This window comes from Hermetia illucens, chromosome 3 (genome assembly GCF_905115235.1).
Source record: "Hermetia illucens chromosome 3, iHerIll2.2.curated.20191125, whole genome shotgun sequence".
NCBI classification, from domain to species: domain Eukaryota; kingdom Metazoa; phylum Arthropoda; class Insecta; order Diptera; family Stratiomyidae; genus Hermetia; species Hermetia illucens.
This window is the reverse complement of record NC_051851.1, coordinates 179251338-179273066: the sequence shown is the minus strand read 5'-3', so window position 1 is coordinate 179273066 and position 21729 is coordinate 179251338. Positions and strand designations below refer to the sequence as shown.

The 21729-nt window shown below is 41.7% G+C and overlaps 2 protein-coding genes across 17 annotated transcripts in view; one reads left to right on the top strand and one right to left on the bottom strand.

The window, feature by feature from the left end:
- LOC119652655 (tyrosine-protein phosphatase Lar) overlaps positions 1-21729 on the top strand; it is a 994202-nt gene that overhangs the window by 454390 nt on the left and 518083 nt on the right. The gene's annotated exons all lie outside the window — the stretch shown is intronic.
- LOC119652656 (trypsin-2-like) lies at positions 17049-18156 on the bottom strand. Of its 2 annotated transcripts, XM_038056926.1 has the most exons (3): positions 17999-18156; positions 17551-17947; positions 17197-17383 (listed from the first exon to the last, which is right to left on the bottom strand). In XM_038056926.1, the coding sequence occupies exons 1-3, from the start codon at positions 18024-18026 to the stop codon at positions 17335-17337; spliced, it is 474 nt and encodes a 157-aa protein (XP_037912854.1). In that variant the 5' UTR covers positions 18027-18156; the 3' UTR covers positions 17197-17334. The 2 variants fall into 2 exon arrangements, with proteins under 2 accessions (XP_037912853.1, XP_037912854.1); XM_038056925.1 differs by having other exon boundaries at positions 17049-17947.

The following is a 21729-nucleotide window of genomic DNA, read 5'->3' as shown; positions in this document are numbered from 1 at the left end:
GAGATCTGCCCACTCTCTGACGTCTGATATCTTGATTTCAGATCTTCTTTTGCTGCTTCATGCCGAAACTCTTTGATCAGAGACTTTCGTTGGTTGCGGTCTTCAAAGTAGGCCAATTATGAGTTTGCCTCCACAGCCTAACTTACAAATTCATCCTTTTTGGATATAGTGATTTGGTTTGCGGAGATGTGCTTCCGCCTGATGGACCAGTTTGTGTGCGATATAGGGTCCCGTTCGTTTGTTGTTTTTCCTTCTTTTTTTTTACTAATTTGCTTCTTCAATTGATTTCCACGAGTATGGGGGCCGGGATGTCCGCCGTGGCATAGCTCCCCGCAGCACGGTGAGGTCAAGCTTACCCACTGAAGCCACCATTTATCAGCGAGGTTCCGTTCAAATACAATCAATTACCTGATTCGCGTAACATTGGATTGTGGGAGGTTTTTTTTCGAAACTCTGGTTCAGATCCGTGGATTTCTACATAGAGTGTATTACACACACGCCTCGAAGATGAGCTTCTTCGAGCAAATCAAAGCAGCCGCGGACAGGGCTGCAACAGGAGTCGCGGCCTTGAGTCGGCTAATGGCGAATGTCGGCGGCCCTATATCAACTAGGAGAAGTCTCCTCATGGCAGGAACGCAGTCCGTCCTTCTCTATGGTGCGGAGGTATGGGCTGATGCCCTTGACAAGGAGGTGCATCGTAAACGCCTCGCTCAAGTGCAGAGGCGGAGAGCTTTGCGAGTGGCGTCTGCTTATCGCACCGTCTCCGAACCGGCTGTGATGGTGATTGCGGGAGCGATCCCCGTTGCCCTTTTGAAGTCTTTTTGGAAGCCCTACTCAAAAGAAGCGCTCAAAAGATTCTGTAATGCCAAAGAGATTAAGAATACACGGAAAATTAAATCAGACCAAATGTTTCTTTGCAAATTACATGTTTCTCCTTTGCTCCTCTGCCTGGACACCCAATTTTATAAAATCTACTAACATCAAGGAACAAACAGTTTCCATTCTGACAAGCTCAAAATCGATTGCCTTGGAGCCGTAAATTATCTGGTAAAGTCATGTTATTCAAAACCACTAATCAAATCATCTTTGGGCGACTAAATTTACCAGTTTGTACAAACTACCCCGTTCTCACACTCCACCCTTCAAAATATTCATTTATTTACTGCCAAATTCCCAATGATAAATTGCTTCAAATAAAATCAAATTACGTAACAACTTTATAACGTAAACTTTCGACGAAAGTTGTTGACTAGAACACTAAGGAAAATCACAGAAGGAGCACTCGAGGAACGGCTGATATCTCAATAGGCTAAATAACAGGCTCTCCCTCAGTAATATACGTACAGGGACCAATTGTTTCAATTTCTCTACTTCGTTTCCTCGACTCAAGCCGCAACTCATACTTCCCCCTTGTAAATTGTAGATTTCGCGTAATAGATAGATTGTGATGTTATCTTTGAAAATTGTCGAAAATTTTGCAGCTTGCCAGAAATTTTAACGACGCCTGTGGTTACGTATCCTTCCTGGAGACTGCGGATGACTAGACGTGAATTCTACATAGTTTGCTTTATTTCTCAACCTCTGTTCGCTTGTTTTCAGTTAATTGGGTCCTTAATCTTCGCCTATTAGCCCAGTTGAGCGTTTTATTGTATTTGTTTCCAACAGTCATATCTTATTATTTGCATAAATAATAATGTCCTTGTCTTCCGGTCCGTATCTTTCTTTCTTGTTCGTTGGGCTGGAACGAGCATCCAAGGGGTCGGTGTCCTGAAGTAAGGTTTCACATATCAGGACAGGAAAGTGGCATCGTGTCGAAGAACAACTCATGCACAATTTAAAGAAGTAGATCTTGACAACGTCTTGAAAGCTAAATGAAGTGCTCGTAAGACTATTGAATCCTAAAAGCTGAACGACGAATAGTCTCAGGATTTATGGGCGGGGAGGCCGCGTCTCTTCGCGTCGTCCTCATTTCATCTTCATAGCAACACGTGCAAAGTTCACATATGTATCATGTCCCTTCTTCTCTAATGTTTCGCCGTCAAGGATAGAATAAAATCTACAGTATTCGTTGATTGAATGCCATCATCTGAGCGCGACAATATTTCCACTTAATCTTTCTAGTGAAGAGAAATTGTTCAAGGACTTTTTTACTATAAATGTGTCTTCGGGGAAGGATGTGCTGAAATTAATCATGTTCCTCAGTAAGCTATCAGAATCTTGCTACAAAATATTCTTTGCCTGACTCGTTTAGTTTTCTGCGAGTAACGGTTTGCTCACGGTTGAAAAAGGACTCTGACCTATGACCTACTTTCCATTGCAAATGAAGGTGAACTTTGTGCCTTAATTTCAATGTCTACTCTACCTTGGTTTACCCACTTAATGAATCGGAAGTAAACCAGCCTGGAGGCATCTTTAAGGCACTGAAACACGTGCCGGCTCTCCATATTTACGTATTTGTACCGTGTCGTAGTTGGTGTGGAACTCTCACACATTACGCAGGTTCATACCTTTCTCACTGTGTGCAAGGACAACTGACAAACACAATCTGTTGGAGGATATCAAGTTGTAAATATATAAACAAGCAAGTAAGCTTGCTTGTTTTCAATCCTGCAAAGAGGAATTTACACGACAAGTGAAGTGACATTGAGAATATTAAAACAGCCAACTTTTCTGGAGATTGCTAGTTAGCTTGTCCCCCATCTTGTCTCCTCGTTGGCTTGAACGCTTATCCACTACCTTCCGATGAATTGAGGTTTTCCTTTCACTATGTATGCGGAATATTTTTCCACATATTTGCCATAGAAATATCTTCACAGATTTTACTTGTGTTTCAGATGTTGTCGTAAACGAGACAGTAATTAAGAGAGACAGGTATGTAGCTTAGAGGCTCAGATATGGCAGGAATTCAAGAAGTAATTTGCTGGTGGAAGTTAAGTTGAGATTCCGCTTTTGGATTTCAATTTAGGTTATTGATCGCTGCTATGAAAATTTCATAGAGTTGATTTACTATAATCTAAGGTATCTAATAGCAGGAGGAGGGAGTATGGTGGATACAGGAATGCTATCATAGCCCGTGGTAAATCCACCGTTATTAATTTTTGTCAGGTGATGAGTATTGTGGAGAAATCACAGGATGTTGAAACTAAAGCAAGAGAGGTTGTTAATTCAGATGGGAATATGCCTGTTAGCGCCTGGAATTAGATGTAATTTCTAAACGTATAATGGGATTTGACCTTCTCTGTCTTCTACATATTCAGGATATACTAAGCATAGTTCCAACACATCTGTACAATTTTTCTCAGTGACCAACCTAAAGACATTAAGGAACATGAACAGTCGCATATGAACCATTAGCCTTGTATGATCACTAGTTCGAGCAGACTTCTTCCTTGTTTTTTCTTTAGAAGTTTCAAGGAAACACTCTGATAGGCTTCAAACTGTGAAAAAAAGGTTGCTAAATTCCTTTTACCAATTTGACTTCTTAAAATTTCACGTTTACCCACGAGCAACTACCAAACATATGCCTATGGATGCCAGTTTGAAGTTAGGATGCTGACCACCCTAATTTTAACGCGTCCTTTGATATTTGAATTATGTTTTCTCACAGAAGTGCCGAAAATTATATCTATGAGAGACGGCCAGGGTTGCATGTGATTATCCCGCTCCTCCACTCCCTGGGAAAAATCTCAGATTTCCAATAGTTTTAAATAAGTAGATGATTTTTGGAGGAGGAGTTCCTATTCGGCTGTAGTGGCAACCAGGCATTCTCCCGGAAGAGGTAGAAATCCACTATATGTTGTATGAAGGAAAATCATCTAATGAAGAGTTTCTAATCGCGGATGAAGAACTTACCATTAACATCTATTACCACCATCATCTGAAAGTTCCTTCCCGATGCGAATTAGAATATCGAAATTGTAACTATTTGGGCTACTGTCCAGCATAATGGTAAATCATTTTTCGTCTCGAATTGTTGCACTTGATCCCATTGATAGTGGTTATTGGACTCTTCAGTTCCTTATATTTGTAGATCAACTTCTACGTTTGTGCGATTAGCCAGGCTTTCTGGCGCTGGTTTAATGCCTGACTAACAGCTTGACTTGTGCTAGGACAAAAACAACTCTTGCTGCAGGTTCAAACGTCGTAAATGTTCTCTGGTGGACAGTGAAGTCCTCGGTGTTTTACGTAGGTACCTGTCTTGAGACTTAATTCTACGGTCCTCTTAAGACACGGATTGATTTTGTGACCACAATCAGAGCCCCGCTAAGACAAGCGCAACGGTACCAGTCTACACCAAGTGCATGGCTTAGCATTCATACTGGTGGATACAAGACCTACCTAAATCTCTACCGAACTAAGGAGTACGACACCCGTGTTGAAACGCAACACAACGTCGAAGTCCGAAGGTCTCTTCTCGCTTGAGCACAACCACAGCCTCTATGAAACCCCCACAAGGGGGCCAACCGCAAGCAACCGAGCTGTACTCAGATACGACAGGAATTCTCCTGAAGTATAAGAGTCCAGGGGCTACCTCGGTTCCCATGGTATCAGTATACCCCTGGTAAGGTTTCGTGACCGAAGCCACTTCAGATGAGTCCCCGTGCAGAATCGGGTCTGATCGCCCTTGCTAGGCCTGGGAGCATTCGCCTACTGCATTGCGGCCGGCACTTGGTTTTGGTTCAGCCGAAAGGGTTGCCGCCCCGTCTTCCTCCCCGCCACCTCAGAACACCGGCCCTCTTGTGGACAGTTGTAATATCTTTCGTCCTAGCCACTATCAGCCGATAGCCGGATAATGAAAGTGATACGTGTTGAAATTGGGGGCCGAAACTCGCCGACCATGTAAGCAGTGGGGACGCTGCCTTTATTTATTTATTTTTATTAACAGACAATAAACTCCAATTACTTATTGCCTTCAGGAAGAGACGAAAGCAAGAACCTTACATTTAACTTGAAAAAATGAAAAATTTTAAGGGATCTAACAATTGTGCGTTATGTCATTGCCAATCTCGGAATGGAGAAAAGGACATAGAGTCCGAGCTCCGCGAAGGGCTCGTTGTTAAAGTCTGCGTTGCGTGTATTCTAACACGGTGGATGGCAGGTGATGACGTTAGAAGCGGTGCAGTCCGTCAGACCCGAGGAAACTTTGAAGAATGTGCACAAATCCATATAGGTTCTGCGCTATTGTAGGAAGGTGAAGTTCAGAAACCGGGGACGGGAGGGGTAAGTTTTTTTCCAAGAAAAGGTAACGGCTGAATTTACGATGCAGCTTTTCACGGGTGTTTACCCGTGATTCGGTCCGCATAGTGCATTCACAGCTAGATGACGGTGATTACATTATGGAATAGGGTTCGAGTTGAAGAGAGATGGGGAGGGTTGGATGGCGGTTAACGCTATGTCGGGTTCAATCGCGGATGACTGTCAGGCTGGTGCTGACCTTTGCAGACGAGTGATTGTTGTTGGGATCCGTGGTGGGGGAATCAGCGAAAAAGGTGGTGTTGTCAGATTTCTCCTAACCTCACGCGCAACAAAGTTACAACGTTAGGAACCTTATTTTTAAAACAACTCCCGTATTAATCCCCGTATACGATTGGTGACATCAAGACAGTATATGTCGAAGTGGCTCCGAGGTCTTCAGTGTACGTCTGTTTTGAAAAGGAATAGCCGTCAATAGAGTAGGAGAAAAAAAAGTGGGCGAGGATTTGAGCGAGTGGCACCTAGAGTGACACTTTCTAATGTTTAGGGCTCAACTATTAGTAGGGCACCAACGATGCAAAGTTTCTAGGTTTGATTGAGACGCAGTCCATAGGCGACGATATAGCGGAAACAGCTTAAGGTCATCGTCATAGAGCAAACAGAGAGTAACGAGGGGGGAGTAGTAATAAATAGTAGTAATAAAGTAATAAAGGGCCCAGAAAAGCGCTCCGTGGGACGCCAGGGGAAGAAAAAGAAATCCTGCAGCATCAATTGGAAAGGTAAGAGGCTATCCATGATATAAGTGATACATTGAGAGGGATGAGTTTGGGCAGAAGTATCTTGTGATTTACAGGGTTGAAGGCTTTAGCAAAGTATGCTATGCTATGTAGAGAATATGCATTAGCCATGAAGTTGGTGAAGTTGAGCAAGTTAGAGGCAATGGACATCTGTTTAACAAAGCCGCATTGCTATTTCACTATGAGGTGGCCAAAGTGGGTGCTAAGAAATCTATCTAAGATTTTGAAACAGGAAGTGAGGAGCGAAATGGTAATTCTCAACAAGAGTGCGATCGGTACTTTTGTGAATGGGTATGATGAGACCCTCTTTCCACGGGCTAGGAAAATGTTTCTCTTCTGGGCTCTTATTAAAAATGATGGAGAGGGGAAAGGAAATGGATTGACCAGTTTAAAGCAAAAAGAAGTTGGCAAGACCGTTGTAACCAGGGCCGACGTTGCCAATGGGGTACTCGAGAAGTAAGGGTGAAGTGGCAGAGAAAATCACAACATAATTCGTGGGAGTTAGCAGAGGAGGCAGAGAATTTAAAGAACTCTTCAACACTGGCCAGATATTCCTTTCTAGATTTAAGTATGAAAGATTTGACTGAACAACAAAGAGTTTTGAAAAAACATAGTCAGCATAGGTTACAGAGGACCGGGTTTTTTTCCTAACAGTGACTTCTGTAGTGAGCCAGACAAGGTAAAGGCGTGGGAACTAAGAAAAAGAGGGGACGTAACAGGGAAGATAGAATGTGTAGAAGGTGCTGAGTGCTTGGTCACAAGTTCATGGAGAGAGGAGGTGAGTCCAGTTGATTGTCGCTAGGGCTGAGTTCAGACTTTCGAAGTTTGCTTTGCGAAAGTTAAACTTGACAGACTTACCATATGGGAGTGGAATCAAGTTATCTGATCATCAAACTCGAGAGAAGATTATGGCAACATAAGAAGAGTCATGAGACGATTGGGAAAAGTAATGCACAGAAAGGTTCGACAGGCCAAGATCAAAAGTGCTATTTAAGTGATTTCTGGAACGGTTAAATTGGAGACACAGGTGATTATGAAAGTGAATTTTACATTTTGACAAAAAAGTCATACATTATCAAAATCATTCACAGTTGGCGAAGCCAAAAGGTAGACCGGAATTTTTCCTGGAGCTTGGTCCTCTGATAAGGCTTGATGAGGGCGCCTTGCGGCAAAGGGGAAGATTGGGCGATAGCATCGTAGTCATGGGACTATGTCACTTTGAGGGAAGCTATCACTCGATCGGGAGAGTTATCCTTCGTCAGCTTCACTCACAAGAGAGGTGACGCTGTTGAGATGGCCTTGCTTCTGAGGCCAAAATATCGTTGGAAGTGGTGCAGTGAATGACGCCTTGACACAAATGATTGTTTCGGTGGTGAGGCAAAGACCAGAATGAGCCGCTGGACGAGATGAGATCGGGATAACGGCAAACCAGCCTGCGGTTCAGTGGTGTCAGGCATTGATGAGGCGCTGGAGGGAGTGTGTGGAGGCGCCAGTGCAAGGACAGTAGGACAATCATCGGAGTAGAAAATGTGTCCCTTGGATCGAATCTGTTGGTAAGGATAGTTTGGCTTGGAGGTATCGTCGGGTTGGTGCGGGGGATATAAATGGAAGTAAAAACAAGCAAACGATGTCAGTATCTTTCATATTACACAGACCATCCGTAGGTATACTGTTGATCACGATGTGGTCGATTTGATTTTTGATTTGGGCAACTCAGTTGTACCATAACTGACCTCAATGTAGGCTTTGTCATTGCTTTCGGCTCCCTCTCTGTTACCATTATGGTCCTCAGTGGAGATTTCCATTATATGTCCAAGTAAAGTGCTATCACAGCCAACACAGTATCATTTTTAGGCCACTCATTCAGTTTTTCCAGGAACTACTAAGTTTTTCCAGGAACTACTAGCTACGTGTCTTTCTGTAACAACTTTTAGCGCGAGTAGTGTACTGTTTAGATATTTCCTGATTTAAAACGAGATGGCGGAACCAATATCCTGTTTTAGATTGGCTCCCAAGCCATGACAGCTCACTTTCTGGTTGCGTTTGGTCTTTGGACTATAATAACTCGTCCATATTTTACTTTCAAACAGACTTAAGATTGCCTCTGGCTGATTACACGATTGAGAAAGTGCAAATTGCAAACTGACAATGAGGGATTTGGCTATTCAATGCTTTCAACAAAGTCATTATGATCAGCAACGAGATCGAACTATCTACCTGATAATATCCTCAAAAATATGTTCAAAGTTTTTAAGGTAGCTTTACCTTTCTACACATACTACAGGGGGCGCCATTTAAATTGAAGGGATGTTTTTTTAAAAAAAATATAAATAAAAGACCAAATATTTTCAATTTTTTTACGTAGTCATTTATTTTGCTTCAGGGAGATTTGTTTTAACTACTTTTTGAAGATGATATCGCGTAAATGTTGGCCTTTGGACTTGGTGGACAAATTGGTCCTTTTTTCGGCGTTTTCCATCACTTTGGCCAACGTTTCAGGCGTAATGGCGGCGATTTCGTTTCGAATGTTGTCCTTAAGTTGAGCCAGAGTCTCAGGCTTTCCAGCGTATACTTTGGATTTTAAATAGCCCCACAAATAAAAGTCCGGTGGCGTTAAATCTGGAGAGCGCGGTGGTCAGTCAAAATCACCATTTTTCAATATTATGCGACCAGGAAACAATGGGCGCAATAAATCCATTGTAGCACGAGATGTATGGCATGTGGCGCCATCTTGTTGGAACAAGAAGTCCTCCAGATCATTTTCACGAACAATCGGCATCATAAAATCGGTTATCATAGCTCGATAACGGTCGCCATTGACGGTTTCGGTAGCACCAGCACCATTTTCAAAAAAGTACGGCCCAATGATCATTGTTGCACAAATGCCGCACCAAACTGTGACTTTTTGTTCGTAAAGAGGCTTTTCATGAATTATTTGTGGGTTTTCAGTGGCATAGAATCGACAATTCTGTTTATTTACACCTCCAGATAATGAGAAATGTGCCTCATCCGACATAATGATTTTTTTCCAGAAGTCACTTTGATTTCGAGCCATTTCCACAGCCCATTTGCCATAATTGACACGACGCACATAGTCGGCTGGGTTTAATTTGTGTGCCATTTGAATTTTGTACGGAAATAACTTCAAATCTATACGAATAATGCGTCTCAAAGTGGTTTCCGGGATGTTCAATTCCTTAGAACGGCGTTTGGTCGAAGTTGTTGGAGTGGCATCAACACTGGCTTGAACGAGCGCGATGTTTTCATCGGAGCGTGATGTGCGCATTCTGGACGCGTGGCTGGCATCATTAAGATTGCCGTGATCAATAAACTTCGCGTAAAAACGTCGTATGGTAACGTCAGTCGGTGCAGTTTTCACTTTCTTTATTTTTCGATATTCACGTTGTGTTTGCACAATTGAGAAGTTATTTTGAATGTATAGCTGCACAATTTCAGCACGTTCTTTTGGAGTGTATCTGTCCATGGCGAAAAATCTCCTAAGACTGACGTTTGTAACGCGGTATTTGATTGACAGTTCTGTCAAAAGTTATAGTGTTGCCAGATGCCTTCAATTTAAATGGCGCCCCCTGTATATATTGACTTCTTCAAAGCTTTGGGTTCCGTTGATTCCTCCCTGCTTCTGGCTACGATCCGGTTGTATGGCTGATCCTTGTCTAATTTAATTCTAACTAGGGTTGCAGGGAAAGTTGGGTCATATCCAGTGGTTATCTTTCGACTTAATTTTTAAAGTTTTATGTAAAACAAACCCTATTAGAATCGGTTTACTGTCTGCCTGCCCCTCTGTCTGTCAGTCAAACGCATTTTTCTCGGAAACGATAAAAGCGATTGACACCAAATTTGGTGGAAAGGTGGGAACTGTTCGCCAAACATAGTCATATCGGGTATTAGATGAAAGGCGTCGATTAATGCTTTTCGAAGCCGGTCTTAGTTTTGACATTTATTGGAAAGGTGGAGAGTGGGGGGAGTCGAAAGTGATCATTTCTTTCACGGACCCATTCTCAGAAACTATCCAACCGAAAAATCTGGAAAAAAAATTATGAGGCTGCAGCTATATGATGCATAATACCCTCCATATCGATATCTGTTCAAATAAAGCTAATTGGAGTATATTACTTTAATTTTAGGTATATGACCGCGAAACCCCCCTTAATTTCGAAAGAAGTTCCTTCGCTATCTATGCTTTGAAAATAATGTTCTTTGCTTTAGTTTTCTTGTTTTCTTTAAACTCCTTCGTCTGCAGCAGTGAAGAGCCTTGAACGATGTATATATCTTTCGAGATGCCTTACTGTGGACCCCAGCTCACAGTATACGTATTTGAAATGTTTTTTGAAAGTTATTCTCCGAGTTCTTTTGTTACTTTTACCCTTACTCTCTGTAATGTTGTGGAGATATAATCGTCTGCATCTTGGTCCTCTGTTATCATCTTATGCAACTTTCAAAAAGAAAGTCTCTCTCCGTTTGTGTCATTAACGAATGAATAAATGAGAAAATTTTCTAAAAACAGAAATAAAATCACTTATTCCGCAATTGTCTTTGCCTTTCATACAGATCGACTTTCAGATTACATAGCGTAGGGAGCAAACGAGGAAGAGAAAAGGATATAGCATAACATTATCCCCATGGCATTGGAATCTATATCCCAGTCGTTCAAACTTTGTACAGAGCGCACAAAACAAGGAGGTACTTGCTCAAAAAGTTCGTTGCCGGTCAAGTGAAATTTTTTCCGATCAACTCTTTTGCTAACTATAAATTGTTAACTTTATGTCCCGCTTCCCTTTGTGCTTCCAATTCTCACAGTAGCTTCCCCTTTTGATACATATAGAATGGCGACAAACATTAACGAGATCAGGATACTAGAGAAGCTCTCAAAAGTACAGAAATGGAACAAAATCGGAAGGTCCGGTTGCTCTAAAAAGGGACGAAATTGTACTATTGAAAACTTTCTGTAGCACTCAAGGGAGCAGGAGTCAAAAACAGAGGGAAATTGCAACTACCTGTTTTCTGTCAGTAAAAATCCATTGCGATATTTTCCTATTTTAATGAATGACAAGGGAATGCTTTTTCTAGTATTCGGTACTCTTGCCTTCAGCGTTTTGTTGTTTTAAGTGCAGCTGGAGTCCCTTCTGGACTATATGCACACGTACTGTGCACATGACCCTGGGCAGTCCAAGTGAATCTGAAAAAATTCTGAAACAGTAAAACTACACACACACCCCATCTCTCAATCGAATGCACATAGCGTTGAGGTAGCAGCGCATAAAATTGCGAAAATAACTTTTTTTCGTCCCAATGTGTCCGTCGAATTGAAATTTTTTAAAAACATTTTGTAACTGGTAAACATTTTCCTGGATATTGAATAGATGAAGTAGACGCAAAAAAAAAAACTAGAAAATTTTCCCGGAGCGGTGGGGGAAACTCAAATCAATTTTGCAAGTTTTTACTCAGATTGTTCCGAAAAGTGGGTAAAAATCCGTTGAGTAGAATGGAATATGCAAGAGGGGGGCGGAAAAGTTTATGAAAATGAAACAAAATTGAACGAGGAGTAGACGAGGAGCTTTCAATAGAGAGTTAATTTGTAAAGGGGAGTTTGATTTTGCTGAAGTGGCAAAGTTTTAAATTGCCTGATTAGTGGAACAACTTGCGAAGAATCCAGAGGCAATCTCATTGTCGCGGCGAAATTACTGTGACCTAAATCAAGTGAATATCAACCAACAGTCGTTTTTATAGCGCATTTTTAGTATCGATTTCATCCCTCTTATAGCTTCCTGGGGGTAGGTCAGAAAAAGCCGATAAAGGGTGGATGTGGAGATTAATCGCCACGGCTGCTTGGGCGATCAACTGGTCTCATTAAAATCAACAAATCGTTTGCTACTCTAAAGAAATCCTCAAGTGTCTGACAACAAATCGGCAAATCAGAAAAGGAAAAAGGGCGCTGCAAGAGAAGCATAATGCTCCTCGTATGTGATAAATCGACCAGCAATTCCCTTTTTATCAAGCCCCGGAAAATCCATTGAACCATACGCTGAAATAACTTGGAACTCTGAAAAGTCCTTCACTTTCTTTTCTCCAGCCGTAGCAAGGTGCCTGCTTCGGTGTGCTTATGTATATTTATAAAGGTGCAAGCTCCTTCAGCCAGTCCGTAGTCGTTGTTGCCTTGTTCTTAAGGACATGTCGTTTTCGAAAATTCCATTCAATCACATAAATCTCTTGTATGTCATGTTTCTTATGCTCAACACTACATCACGCTGCGAGTTGTACGGAATATGTATAAGACCCTATAAAAACCCCCATTGAACCTTTTTTTTTGTGGAATCGCCTTGAGTCGGGCGAAGAAAGTGAGACGTGGTTATGAGCTGATTGCTTAAGCGAGTACTTTTCACATTTTCAGTTCAGGCTTGAAGCCTTCATGTGGATATTTATCTTGGTATGTATGAACAGCTTCAGAAAGCGTCAACCCCCGAACTTGGCTCATTCAATTTCAGTAGACCCAACTGGAATCAGTAGTTGGCGGGTGGTGTATCGAAATCCCTTAAAGGAGTTAGACGGCTCCTGACTGACTGTTTTGGTTGATTTTATTGCATGAAACGTATATGTTTGTTCGAGCAAGAAAAAACTGAAAATAGGAAAAATGTTGCTTTCCTTACTTTTGACTGATTTCTTTCGTAATCGTCTTGTGAGGGCTTACATCGGGGGAGTCAGTTATGGGAGAGAAGAGTGCGTTTGTAGAACTCAGAAAATTGTATACGAGCATCTGTATCATCGCTTGATTCTAGAGAGAGGAATACAGACAAATGAGTTTTCAGTATCGAAATTTTCAAGGGGTTCTACTAGCGGAATGGTTGGAACCACTCCTTTGAAAACCGAAGAAAACATCGCTTCGTTCCATGAAGTAATCTATTTTCGGGACTATCCGTATTCAATATTTTGCTTGACTAAGTCAGTTCGAAGAATACATATGGTTGCTGCCTCTTTGTTCTTTGAAGAACTTTTATCTTGTATAATTCTGTTTTGGATATCCTATTACAAACTGCCTAGAGTGTTTGCGCAAATTGTATCGAACTGAGCTATATTTGTATAACATCTTGAAGTTTTCCTGTACAAAGCAAACAAAATCGGTTTAAAGTTCAATGAATTATCGTTGTTTACAAAATATTACTTCTCCAAACACAGTGCAATGTTCTTATCCATTGTTTTATCTTGAACTCCTCTTGCCCTTGGCATAGGTCATTCCGGTAATTACCCCATGACCTATAGGATATGTAAGCAAGGTTACGACTCTTATAAGTGGTATTCTATTTCCTAATGCCTTGGAGAACATCAGGCTTGTAAAGAGGGGTCATGGTTCTGAATGCTAGATATGGTCGTATGTCCAATATGTGTCAGGAGATTCTCTCTCCAAAGCTTAATCGACGAGGAAGAAGAGGCTAGTTCAGTTTCCTCATTACAATGGGAGAGTGTGAACATTTGTTTGGCCTTACTCTTCATCGATTTCTATTGAATTTTGACAGCATAAAAGAAGGACCATTTGAAATGTTCAACGTAACAGCCTGTTCTCGAAAAGTGGTCTCTGAGATCTCTAAACTAGTGGAGTTAAAAACAAAAAGTATTCAGGCACATGGTAGTGCCTGCTGGAAATCCTTTCGAAAATTGTGGTGTAATTTCGGTGTCACCTTTAGCAATACTTGTTAGCAACGAAACTAACTAAAAACCGGTTAGTAACGTAACTAAAACTGTGAATATCCCCATCCCATTTTGAGGAAACAAAGCCTATTTTGCAGGACGTAATTTCTGCAATTTGAACCTACTTCAACCTATGCTAACAACATACTCTTCCAAATATTTGTAGATGTCCTCCCTGTCCGCTTAGGAATTGTGTTAAGTCGGAGCACCGTTAGGTGTATCTACCACTCCAAATGAGAAAAAGTCCGAACTAATGTCCGTCGGCAAGCTCAGCGACTCACCAAGTGCATACGCTGAATCATAGAGTAACACTCGTTTGCCGAGATATCAATGCGACCTACTATCACGTATGCTGCTTCATCCGATATTTAACGCTAGGCACACGTCATACCTGAAGCGTCCAGCTTCCGGGTTTCCGGCTTTTTTTTTGTAAGAACGGCAAAATCCAGACCGAAGCTGTATAGAGCAATATCTAGTTAGGAACCTTTGAGATAACGAGCCGACGGTTTTACCTTGGAAAACCTTTATTAGCCGATATTCTCGGCTGCAATGTACTTACTCTAGAAGCTTTTGTTGCTCAATTCTCAAAATTTTGCTTGACGTTTAGTTTGGTCAATCAGGACTGCTAGATATTTGGATGCCAGCTGGAAGTATATTGTCAGCTCCTCTCGATCTTTATGGAAGGTTTCTCTCCTGGCTTCGTAATCAAAACCAGCTTGGATCCAATTTGCTGAATTGCTCTGTTTTTAAGGATTTCAATATCCTTGGTGTCTTGCGCCAAAAAGGTTCCTGCAATATTATCTGCGAAGTAAATAAAGATCACTCCTGTAGAGACCTGTAAGGTCAGAATGTCGTTATACATTACTAGACCCCGGGGCTGACCAACGCCCGATTCTTCTGGAACTCCTCAGATTGTCCGGTACGTTTTAGGTCCATCGTCCCAATTGTAGCGCAACCACCTAGCCAGGGGAATTCAAAAATAATATACATCAGATATTGGGAGTGCCTAATTTGACTGAAGCCTCAATTACTTTGTTCAATCTTGTAGAATTAAAGGCATTTTCTATGTCGAGAGTTAATTGAGTTTAGTGGGGGGAGCCGCAGCTCCACACCACAGACCTTTGTTGTAGTATCTCTAAAGACAATCTGTTCATCGGCCTCTCACCTACGGCGTTAGCAGGCTTTCGCTAATCTGAGAACACTTTCTAGAGTCTCTTCGGTGGAGAAAACCTTACCAAGCTGTCTTCATCTGAGGTCTGAAAAGGCCTAGCAGCTGCATACAAAGCGCTGGGCCGTCTCTTCTCCCTCCTCATATTGGCTACATATGGCCGAGACAACCACTCCGATTTTTTTCATGTGGTAGTTTAAGGAGCAGTGTTCCGTTAAAAGCCCTACTAGGATTTTCATGTTCTACTTCTTAAGGGACAACAAAAATGCCGCTCTAGTGGCACCGGATTCCTTCACAACAATTTTCACCTGCCGGTAAAAGTTCAAATTTCTCCATTCGGCTGCGTGAATCTTTGCAATTTCCCCCCTTCAGAATAGACTTGACAGTCGATCGCCGGATGCCAAAAGCTGGCTCTGGCCCCACCATTGTGGATCCAGAACTTTAGCGAGCGAGTTTGTCAGCTTCCTCATTACCAGCGCTCACATCAAGAATGTTCCGTTCAGTCGGCAAAGTTTCAGTAGCACCTGATGACACCTTGATACCAACTGGCTTGATATGTCATTGCTGTTTAGTCTTAATAATGCTACCCGACTGTCAGAACGGATTTGAATGACCACATTGAAGAAAGTGGGTTTATTACCCAAATTGAGGATCTGCAATTCGGTTCATACCAGATATTCTAGTAGCCTCGGTCCTGTCGCATTGATGTCGGAACTTCCCTAGCATACATGGTGGTCGTTAATATCACATCCTGCCGTTATTTTCGTGCCTTTACTTTTGGCATATTGGTTAGTTAGCTTAGATGAATGTTCTACTGGGAAGTTTGTCTACGTCATAAGAAAAATAAGCGGAGCACTCCAGCTCTATTAGCTTTTTATGACCAATTTGATCGTTGTGGTGTCCTCATCATATAGGTTACGTTGAGAATAACCAACATGCAAGATTTGTTGGTCTTCTTTGCTTTCTGTGTAATTTTCCTTACCGTACGGATCGCATTGCAAGAAGATCCTGCCTTTCAAAATCCAAGCTGTGTATTTAAGATACCACCATCCTCTTCTGGAATCGGCATAAGCTTGTTGTAGCTAACGTGTTTGAACATTGCTGCGATGCTGTTTAACTGGCATATATATCTATCGGACAAAAGATCGCTCAGAGGATTATTTGACTTAGGAATAGGAATAGCTTCTGATGCTTCCACTCTCCGGGCAAACTTATTCTTTGAAGCATGTCCTAAATACTTCAAGGAACGAATTTGGTACCATTTAGATGGCTACTAGCAGAGCTTTATGTGGGATGTCGTGTAGGCTTGGGTCTTTATTTTCACTAATCTTCTTCGCAGCCTGGAGATCTCTTCCGTGGTTATGGTAGGAACTTCATGGATTAGAGTCCCCTTCATTGCATCGCGTCTGTTCAGTTTTACTTTTTGTAATGGCTGTTTTAGTTTTATTTGTAATGACAGTTTTGTATTAGTTGTGCAACCCCTCAGATTCAGGTTGGTTCCTGCTACATTGGTTGCATCACTTGGCTTTGCGATATCCTTCGATTTCTAAGCCCCATCAGAAAATAAGCATTTATGTGAATTAAGCATGGACGTGGTATGGGGGCGTCCCATGCTTTCTGAATCTTTCCAATAATCTGTGACAGGTTTACTTCTGTTCTTTGGTTTCATATTTTGAAAATTTACTTGTCTCATTTGCTGGATGTTCAAACCGTTCCTGTAATTTCCAGGCGGAAACGGTTGCACCTATTGACATGTAATTTAGTGCAAAGTGTGCCAGTGTAAATAGTCGTCAAATAGGAGGATGGTGGGTTGTACCTGGGGTACCTTAAAGTATCCTCCAGAACGATATCTGCTCTAAGAAATTTGAAATCAATCTATTACTCTAGTTCTCGGAGATTGGGTGGACACATAACCAACAGTATAGACCATGGCACCGAGCATAATCGTGGAAAGTTTGGTCGAAATCCTAGCATTACTAATGAAGTTATAATAGGCCAAAGTTGCCCGCTTCTGCAACCTAAAACATAAAATGTAAGTGTCACATTGAGGTGACTAGTCGAATATATTCAATGCGTATACGCTATGGGTGCCGTTCCCGGCTTGGCTTATTAAATAATTGAATGCAGGATTATCCAATGTCAATTCAGGCCTGAATTGGAGCATTCTAATTGTAGTTACATAGAGCACCTATTGTTTGCTGCTTCTTTATTGAATCGTTGAAGATTTAAAAATATAAAATTATCATCCCAATTAAATAGTACAGCATTGAACTAAACAACTTTAATCTTTTACTTTCGATGGTTGCATTGGCAATCAATTTCTTCAATTTGGCCCGAACCCATCCTTGATAGTAAGATACATCTGTGTACGCAGCAGCGTAATTTGGCATTGCGCAATTATACCCATACGAAACAATTCCAACCACTACCTTATCGCATATTAAAGGACCTCCGGAATCTCCAAAACAAGAATCATTACGTCCTTGCAAATCTCCAGCACATATCATTTGCCCTCCGATGAAACCTGCAAGTGTCATTTTGCACAAACTAGAATTCTGGATTTGAACTACAGCCGTCATAAGTTTCTTCGAAGAAGCACCATTTGAAAATTCAGTTCGGCCCCACCCAACAACTTGGCAATATACATACAATTTTGGATCGGTTTTTGCAATGACAGTTGGGTCTACGTACTTTGACTTTTTGACAGGCTTCTCCAACTCTATAAGAGCGATATCGTTGCTTGTATAGGCTATGCTGAAGTGTTCATGGACGCTAACCCGGCGTATTGGAATTATTTGCCGAGTGGGCGGTGGCTGTGACCATGGAAGCCACAAGAAACGATTTCGAGTTGTGTCTCCAACCATGATCTCTAGTTTATCGAAGCAAGGCTCAGAGTCCTCGCAAACCAAACAGTGAGCAGCAGTCAAAACGTACCGATCGTGAATAAGAAATCCTCCGCAGTGATGTCTGTTATGGATATGGTCACGCAGTTCAACCATCATTGGAAATTCGCCCAATTTAGCGTCACGGCCACCGTAAATTCGAATTTGTTTCTTTGTGTGTACATTGCAGAATAGATTGGGGAACACTGCGGGAAAATGAGGATTAGCCAATTCCGGTACAATACCTGTCACCTTACCTCCGAGAAGAATAATCAAATAAAACATGACATTTTGAATTTTGCGAATGATTATTAAAACATGACCACCATTCACTGGGCGAGTCTTTTTAAATCCACATGTCGGTTTGAATAAGTGACGTGCAGGGGACTTGCTGAGTAGCCTACTGCGCCCAAGTCATTCGCCTTTTACTTATCGAGGGACGAGGCCAACCAAATTGAATGTAACGTTTGAAGTCCTGCGCGACCTGACCTAACCTCCTAACACTAACGTAGGACATTCCTCCAAATGATGTCAACAAAATAAAGGTTGGTCTACCTTCTCACATTTTTCCATACCACTCCCGAACCATCATTATATTCCCGACTTTAGTCCCTGCTCAATAAAGGATTCTCTACCCGTCATGAACACGGGTTCTATAAATTCTGCCTATTGTTTATGTCTTTGACTGGGACGGATTTTGGTAAATCTTTCAGAAGTAAGTAAACAATGAATCCCACATCAAAGAAAATTCAGACTTTCAGGGAATCCTGTTTCCTCGTTGAAATTGGATCCCAAAATACAATACACGTGTAGCATGCCAACAGCCTAATCATTTCAATATTGTTTAGTGAACTGTTTATCTGTTTACTTTCGACGCACATACACACAGCTTAGTGGTCGTTACGCTAATGAAATCGCTCTCATGTGTAATTCATCAGCTATAAAAGCAATTAACCCTTCCCACTCGTCTACGAGAAGTCAAAGTATCCTGGCAAGGAGTCGAAATTGCATTTCTCATCGGCAAGAAGTGTTGTTGTCGTCCCCGACGTCCTACGGAAACACGGATCACTGAATGTGGTGAAAGTGAACCGTTTATCAGTGGAAAACACTGCTCCGTTATCGTCCTTAATGCATCATACAACACTGCGAAATCTAACAAGGGGTAGACGCATTTAACGGAAACAGTTCATTTTGCGGCTTCCATTAGCTGAGCTTCCTAATCGGATCGGCTGGGCGAATGGGACGAGATTTTAAGCAAGGACTCCAAAGCGTTGGGTAGCGGCATTTTAGCTCAGTGATGCAAGTATTTTGTCCACTCTGGGTCTCCAATGTCTTTCAGTCTGGGCCGATTGATTCTCTGGCTTATATCCCACATGGCCGCGGAAATTTCCCGTCATCCTTCGTATGCGAAAGTTCTCGCCCCATACCAAATATATCGAAGGGACTCGTTTAAATCTATGTTTGCATACTTGAGTATCTTAGTTGAGTGATAGAACGAAGCTTCAGCATTTCCAGGACTTTACGTAGCAGACGTACTTGATATTTAATCACTCGCAGTGGAATTTCGTGCAACTGATCAAAGTCCTGTGCGGTTAACAAACATTTCGCAGAATAGAAGGATCCTTCAAAAATGCTGGATGTATTATAGGGGGCCGGATTTATTCGTTATACATTGGCGAATCTAAACAGATGACGTTTTCGAAACTAATTCTACTGTACGGAGGTGATTGGCAGTTTTGCTACACGGATTTGTTGTTTTTTATTCAGGAGCTGGGGTGACTGTCGAAAGGGTGTAATTTCTGTTACACGGTGGCATTAAACATTTACCTTTATGTCAGGAACACCGAATTCACATTAGCTTAATTGATGTCAACGAAACGGGTATTGAAGCTGGTTGTCATTAAATACATGGCTGATCCTATCATTTCAATACGGAAACAATTTGGAAGTCCCAGCTGGTAGTTATCTATTTTGGTTGAAATTTATGGATTATTTGAAATATAGGAACGGGACGATGGCTAAAAAGGAAGGAACAAAGGATAAATGGTATCTTGTCCAAAACGAGTACGAGTAGACTCCCAGTGTCTATATCTTTCTGATGGCTTTTCTTTTAATTAACCTTTCACACTCAAGTTAGTCCGGGCGGCAATCATATTTCCGATGAGAAACCTATCAGGTGGTCATTTTTCATGGTCTGAGAGCGCGAACAGGCCTGGGCTGAATGATTGGTGCCTTGAGTTTCTCATATATTTGACATCTCAGGTGATATTTTATTGACTGAATTTCTTATAATGGTGTGACTTATGAAAGCAACTATGCAGTTAATTTTGAGCTGTGTCTTTTTTAGACTTTGTCACATTCGGTACGGGGGACGCCACACTTTGATTTGCTACGTCACTTCTCTTGGCCGTAAGCTAAGGGTGGAGTAAAGAGATTTCAAAATCGTTGTCTGTGGAATGAGCACCGCTGTGTTAGTCGTCCTTTCGGTCATTTTCCATCACTTTGGACCACCAGACCAAGCGTGGACAATACAACATTTTCACCCATATAACCGCGAGGTCGTATTTATTGTTTCTGCAAACTAACACTGTAAAGCACTTTCTGAAAAGCGTGTGCTACGATGACTAGGTAACTCGATTTTCATTAATGAAGTGAAACATTTATATCCTAAGTATATGCCTCTTGTTGGTTACCGATTTGGTCCCACTCACTTGGACCACGTTCAGTTAGCGATTGACGGATGGCTGGCTTAGATTCCTTGAACATCGCTTCCTTTGACATTACCTATAAATTTCCGATGGAATTAAGACGGGCGAGTTGCCTGGCCAATCCGTTCAAATCATTGAGAAGGACTGTTTCGCTTTCGCGGTGTGACAGCGAGCCCCATCTTACCTAAGAATGGGAGACATTCCTTTTGGATGTTGCTATCGCGATAGTACTCGCTATTAACCGTACAGTTCTCAACAATGATGATAAGCTCGGATTTTCCATATAAACCTGTCCCTCCGGCCATCATAGGTCATTGAATTGGCTATATCGTCTTCGAATCCGTTTTTTCAATTGCATGTTTTGCTGATTTGATTTTGGCAAAAGTTTGATAGGGAATTCGTCTGTCAAAAGTATGCGAACTCGTTGTTTCTTGCTCCTTGTATTTTTTAGGGTGAAGGTCCAGGAAACCTCTTACAAAGGCTTTTACTGTCTTCAGTGTTCTTTTCGATTAGAAGCGGCTTCGTCGTCCTTACATACGCATGTTTTCCCCAGGGGCGGCGTCTGATGTAATCTTTGACAGCTGCTCTGTAGGCTTTTTTTCTATGAAGCTAGAATTCTGGTGATTGGTTGAGAATTTTTGTCATGGTCTTTGCCCCGATTCGAACTTTATCCTTGACCAGCATCCTTATTTTTTTTTTATCGCCCGTTTGGAACATTTGTGACTTCCCACTTTTTTTTCGTTCTTCAAAGTGTCCTGGGTTTCGCTTGGCCCACAAAAGGACCGCCTTTCTCGAAACACTAAGCTGCCGATTAATGGAAGTGATGCTTTTTCCTTGTTGATGCAAATCCTGAACTTTCTAATTGCACTTTTCCGGATCGATGTTGACACAGCGAAATTGAAATATGAGTTCAGCTTTTAAGAACTCCCCACAAACATGTAATCAATGACCCGCCAGCAAGTGAATGCATAGAATCATCTTTGGATTTCACATGTTGGCTTCAAAGACGCTTTTTATTTAGGATAACTCTCAATTACCTCACTGCTGTAGTAAGTTCAAAGTTATTTCCCCATCTTTTGAAGTAAAAGATCTTTTGGTGTCCTCTTTTTTGTAAATATCATCAACACCATGCTCTCTAGCCATATCACACAGTTTCTGGAAAGGCGCACAGTCAAAAGCCCTTTCAGTATCAACAAAGACCTAAATCGCTTACTCGTCTTTCAAAGTTATGACCTCAACCTTGAAACACCGTTCTTGTAGGGTTCCTGCTCCTTTTGCAA

What these genes read in the sequence shown, in the direction of transcription:
- LOC119652656 (XM_038056925.1), bottom strand. Translation starts at nt 18,026, where the DNA reads ATGTTTTATTTGATTATTCTTCTCGGAG. An exon ending in TTTGATTATTCTTCTCGGAG is followed by an intron (nt 17,948 to 17,998) that starts GTAAGGTGACAG and finishes ATTTTCCCGCAG; the next exon opens with TGTTCCCCAATCTATTCTGC.